Source organism: Corylus avellana, chromosome ca3, assembly GCF_901000735.1.
Source record: "Corylus avellana chromosome ca3, CavTom2PMs-1.0".
Classification (NCBI taxonomy): domain Eukaryota; kingdom Viridiplantae; phylum Streptophyta; class Magnoliopsida; order Fagales; family Betulaceae; genus Corylus; species Corylus avellana.
This window is the reverse complement of record NC_081543.1, coordinates 38639624-38645533: the sequence shown is the minus strand read 5'-3', so window position 1 is coordinate 38645533 and position 5910 is coordinate 38639624. Positions and strand designations below refer to the sequence as shown.

Sequence of the window (5910 nt, the reverse complement as noted above, 5' to 3'; positions counted from 1 at the left end):
GAAATAATTTTTAATCATGTGTTTTGTATCTTATTTTAGTTGGTGTAATAATCTTAGTTGTCAAATGCTCATTGGTGGGCACAAAGGAGGTGGTTTACACCACCTCCTTATAGAAGTTATCCTCCTTATGAATATTGTCTCAATTTTGCTTGAAATGTTGAGGATCCTATTTCGCATTTTCCACCGTTGGATTTAAATAATGGGAAATTTCATGTGGGTACCACCTGCGACATTGACCACCATTAGCCTCATGCTCATAATTATAATCAAATCTAATTATGATAATCATATATTCAGCCCACATGATCTACCATGCCACGTTCCCATATTACCTTTTCTTGAAATGACTTAAGTCACCCTCAATCCTTTAACCAACGTAACGGAGTAAGAGGGGTAATTCGGGTATAAAGACAAAACCGGAAGAAAAAAAATAGAAAATAAAAGTTTCTGGAGGATTAATTCTAAATCTTTTTGTACAAAAAGATGTACAAACTATGTTCCAATTTTGTTTGTACATTTATTGGAAGAATTTATCTTTTTTTTTTTCTTTTTTTTGGGGTGGGGGTAAGTAATATTACAACACTAAACAATAAAACAAAATACAAAAAGAAAAAGTGGGTCCCAATTCCACCAAGTCATATTATTTAATTTAATGTTTTATTCTATTATTTCTGAATTTCTAATTTCCCTTAGTTTTTATTTGTCTCAGCGTTACACTAGCTCTCTCTCTTTTCTCTCTCTATTTCTCTCTTCTCCCTCACTCTCTCGAGATCTCTATCTCCCTCTGTGTGTATTGAACAAGGGGATGAGAAAATGAAAATGACCTCATTCGGTTCTAGTTTTAAACTCTCGAATTTACCCATAAAATGTGATCCTATTCGAATGGCATTTTATCCCCATTCAAACGTACGTAATGGTATTTCGTTTCAGGAAGTGGAAGTCCATTGAGGTTGCACAAGTCACCACAAAAAGAATAAGAAGAATTATTGGGCTCATAAAATAATAGCTCCTGACATTATTCTCATACATTTTGGTGCATTAATATTCCACATGCTTAAATACATGTTTATAAGAAAAATATTGTCTTAAACATTTTAGACCAAAACTCGGTTTCATTTATTCTAACAAAATACATACTCGCACAAACAGCCAAGTCATTGCTCAACAAAGGCATTACAAAGAAGACTTTTCTGCAATTTGATCATTTCTTCACAAAGCTCCGTCTTCCTACAAAAGTAAAAGTTTAGTATATTTCTCATGTTGGAACATTTAGATAATTCACAGATACAAGAAACAAAAAAAAAAAAAAAAAAAAAATTAATTCACTTATAGGGTTATCTGTGGACTTAAAGAATTAGGATATCTTATAATTGGTTGCACAAATTGTATTGGTAGCCACCACGAGTATAGGTGTGGGGCCTACATACCCCAGGCAGCCTGGAGTTTAGGGTCCACCTAACACATGTCGTGAGTGATTGGGCCATGTACTTGCCCTCTCTATGAGGCTGCTTGAATTGTGTGCAATTCGGACAATTAATCATAACAAATACCAATTCATGCTAAAATAAGGTGGCCGGAAAACCAATTAGGTGAATGTTTTGATCCTAATAATATCATTAGAAAGTCTAATTGTCTACCATTGGCTAAACTTCTAGATCGAAATTTGTAGTACCTTACCTTACAATTGGCTCTTATTCATGGAGCCCAACCTGTAGAAAAGCATTTTTGATCCGACATAATTCCCTGGTGACATCCCCCATATTCATTCTTTCTCTCGGCAATTCTAGTGAACAAGCAAGGCCTATCTTAAAAACTGAAAGTAGGCACTTTTGCATATTAGAATTCATCTGGCTTAAATTCATAACATGGACTCTTTCTTCTGCTATCTCAGTATCACTGTGGCCATCGTTGTTGTGGCCATCTTCTTCAATTGCAATTGCCAATTCATTTACTTCTCTCGTGAGAAGATTTGGGTCCACAATTTGCACAAGTTTTTCTGGCAATCCCATATTAACGAAGTTATGAAGGTTGAAACCATCTTTGAACATTTTGTCAGTGGGTCTCTTTCTCGTGAACATCTCCAACACAAAAATCCCATAACTATGAACATCTCCTTGTGTTGATACCTCACCACCCATTCCATATTCTGCAATTCATACATTTCATATGCACAGTTAACATGACAATGATTATAATAGTTGTTTAATACGTAATTTAAAAGAGTTGGGATTCATATCATATTCCAAAGTTACATATATATATTTGATTGTTTTAGAAAATATGTGAAAAAGTATGTATTTTACAATCAAAACTTGTGAATTTTTTTAAGTTGATCAAAATTAATGATCATGAATTAAAGGATTTAAGATCAAAGTAATTATGTACCTGGAGCAGCGTAGCCAATAGTACCCTTTATTCCAATCGTGCTAGTTTGATTTTGAGAAACATCATTTGATGTAGAGAGGATTCTTGCCAAACCAAAATCACTTACTTTAGCAATCATGCCATCTTCAAGAAGAACATTGCTTGGCTTTAAATCGCAATGAATGATTGGTGTTTCGCAATGATCATGAAGATAATGTAGTGCAGAAGCTACATCAATTGCAATATTAAGTCTTTGAAGAAGATTCAAATATCTTGGTGGATTTTCATTGTCTCTATCTTGGTGCAGCCACTTGTCTAAGTTTCCATTTGCCATGAATTCATAAACCAGAGCTTTGAATTCATTGCCATTATAGTCCATGCTGGAGCAACAAGTTAAGATCTTAACGAGATTACGATGTCGTATATTTCTTAACGCATTGCATTCGGCCATGAAACTCTTGGAAGCTCCTTTTTGTTGAAGGTTCAATACTTTCACAGCAACTGTCTTTTTTTCCTTCTCAAGAATTCCTTTATATACAGAGCCAAAACTACCGGATCCAATTAAATTGTTAGGAGAAAATCCGCCAGTCGTTTGATAGAGCTCCTTGTATGAAACATTTGAAAGTTTGTTGGTTTTGGGGAGTGTAGAAGATGATTCTTTTTTTGATTTTCTCCTCCTATGAAGGACAAGAAAGGATGAAAGTAGAAGGAAACATAAAACCCCACTAACAATGATGGCAGATAATTTGAATACATGAGATTTTCCTTGCTTCATAACTTTGAATATTTCACATGCTTGCAGTTGCAGTTCTGGGATACCTCCACAAAGCTTTTTATTTCCTATCACTGATATTGCACTAGCATTTTGGAATACTCCCTCCATTGGCACCTCGCCTACCAAATTATTAAATGAAAGATTCAAATGCCGTAGAACAGAGACATTTTGTAGATCTTTAGGAATTGTTCCCGACAAATGGTTTCGTGAAAGATCTGCATAGTGAAAGTCTTTCAAGGAAGCTAGAGATAGAGGTATGTTTCCTTCAAATGAATTACCCTCCAAGTAAAGTTTTTGCAAACTCGAGCAATCTCCAATGGCTGTGGGAATCTCACCAAACAAATTGTTTTCAGCGACATCCAAGTGCAAAATATTTTTCAAATTGCCTACTTCCACGGGTAGGGTGCCTGTCAAGGAGTTGTGTGATAAGTAGAGTCCTAGTAATTGGGAAGAAAGAATCGTTTTGGGTATGGCTCCACTAAGGTTATTTTCAGAAATTGATAAGAATTGCAAATTTTTGCAGCTTCCTAAACTTGATGGAATGCTCCCTTCCAAATTGTTCTCATATGAATACAATTGGGCCAATTGAGTGAGGTTACCTAGAGAGGATGGTATGTGCCCCGACAATCTGTTTCCAAACATAACCAATGCTTGCAGCTTATGTAACTTGCCAAAATAAGTGGGAATGGTGCCTGTGAAGAGGTTTTCCGCCATGTAGAGGGTAGTTAAGTTGATGAGATTCTCTAATGCTGCAGGAATAATTCCAGATATTTGATTGAAACCAATATTTAAAAAGCTGAGTTGCTTTGACAAATTTCCTATAGAATTGGGTAAACTACCTCCAAAATTGCATTCAGAAAAATCTAGCTTTTCCAGTTCGGTGCAATTTCCCAAAGATGTTAAGAAATCTAAGTCCTTGGATGAATTACTTCCAAGATTATTCAATCCAATATCTAGCAACTGGAGATTTAGCAGGTTTCCTAGATCAGTTGGAACTTGTCCCACAAAATGGTTTCCGGCAAGACCAAGTTTTTCCATCCGAGAAAAATTGGATAGTGAAAGTGGGATTGGACCAAAGAATTGGTTGTTTATGATGCCGAATTGTTGGAGATTAGGGAGAGTGAGGCCTATGTTGGATGGAAGAGTGCCATTAAGTTGGTTTTCTCCGGTCAAAATGATCTTCAAAGTTGATATATTGTAAAGGGAATACGGGAACGTACCAAAAAGATTATTGACCACAACTTCAAAGTAAACTAACCTTTGCAAATGAGCAATTTCATCTGGAATAATTCCCACGAGATTATTGAGCGAAAGGTCGAGTTTTTGGAGCGAAGAAATATTCCCCAAAGAAGGCGGGATGCCTCCTGTCAAGTTATTTTGGAAAACATCAAGGCTTACGAGCTTCAACAATGAGCCGAGCTCAATGGGAATTCTCCCAATAAGCTGGTTCCTAAAAAAGTGGATATATCTTAGTTCAGGACAGTTGGAGAAGTTGCTTGGAATTTCCCCTGTCAATGAGTTATTGCTAAGATCGAGACGCTGCAGCCGGAATAGATGAGTGACTTGTCGTGGAATTTCATCTTGTAACAAGTTGTCTGAGAGGTTGACCACCCTAAGGAAGCTGAGGTTGCCGATGAAAGGTGAAATTGATCCACTTAACGAATTGCCACGTAGGTCCAAGGCCGTAACTCTTTGATGCTTCCGGCTGCATGTAATTCCGTGCCAGCGGCAGAAGTGGATGGAATCATTCCAAGAGAGGAAGACGTTAAATGGGTCAATGGGTAACAATTCTTTGAATTTGAGCAAAGCCAAACGATCAGTCTCGTTTGTTGGAGCAGCGGCAGCAGCAGAAAAGAGAAGAATGACTCCAAGGCATGCCGTGCAATATTGCAGTGCACGTAAGTTGCGGCTATGAAGCTTCATTGGAGTGGGGGAAGGGAAGCAGAGTATTTGTGAAATCTCTCGTACAACTTTCGAACACAAGAAGCTTTTTTTTAGTACTTAACAGAGAAACTACAAATTACAGTAATTGGCGGGGCAACTCAAACAAAAAGTCACCCCTGCCCATTTTCAAAGGGATTTGGCTTACATGCTGTTATTAAAATAACAACATGTATGCTGTAGTTAAATCAATGGTCAAGATTGAATTTTTCAAAATCTCTTTTTCATTTTCTCTCTCTTATTAAATGTTTATAAAAATAAGTCAACTTTAAAATTCAATCTTGACCGTTGATTCAACTACAGCATACATGCTGTTATTTTAATAACAGCATGTAAGCCGGATCCTTTTCAAAGTTGGCAGAGTCCATGGACTTATTGGAAATAAATGAACACCAATTAAGGCGGTAATATATGGTGTGTCAAAATTGGCACAACCAAAAAGTCTAGAAAAGAGCACGAAATTATGAAAGTTCCGCAATCTTCTCCAAACCTCAAAAGACGAACATAAAGACTCTTAAACACGAAGAAAATAACAACATAAAAACAAAAATAAGACTAAAGCCTAGAACAAACTGCAAGCAAAAGGAAAGTCGATCTTTCACGCGTTTGACTTTGTTTTTTTCGGAAGATAAGTCGATCTTAAACCGTGTGAATCGGATCAGGATTTACTGAAATTCTTAGGGAATTTTAGTTTTTGGAATTTCGAATTTAGGCCGTCCATTTTTTATCCAAAAGTCATTGTTCTGCCACGTGTCCCACTACTAATAAAATAGTAAAATAATAAAATAATAAAATTTTATTATTTTATTAGCAGTGAAATATGTCGTAGA

The 5910-nt window shown here is 36.3% G+C and overlaps 1 protein-coding gene across 1 annotated transcript; it reads right to left on the bottom strand.

The window, feature by feature from the left end:
- Window positions 1-1691: 1691 nt before the first annotated feature.
- On the bottom strand, window positions 1692-5062 carry LOC132174605 (probable LRR receptor-like serine/threonine-protein kinase At3g47570). Its single transcript, XM_059586237.1, has 2 exons — window positions 2386-5062; window positions 1692-2146 (listed from the first exon to the last, which is right to left on the bottom strand). Exons 1-2 carry the CDS (start codon window positions 5060-5062, stop codon window positions 1692-1694), a joined length of 3132 nt encoding a protein of 1043 aa, XP_059442220.1.
- Window positions 5063-5910: the final 848 nt, after the last annotated feature.

Bases quoted from the DNA above. Each gene is read 5' to 3' on its own strand.
- LOC132174605 (XM_059586237.1), bottom strand. From the start codon at position 5,062: ATGAAGCTTCATAGCCGCAACTTACGTGCACTGCAATATTGCACGGCA. The intron at 2,147-2,385 runs GTACATAATTAC...TATGAATTGCAG, and splicing joins TATTGGCTACGCTGCTCCAG to AATATGGAATGGGTGGTGAG.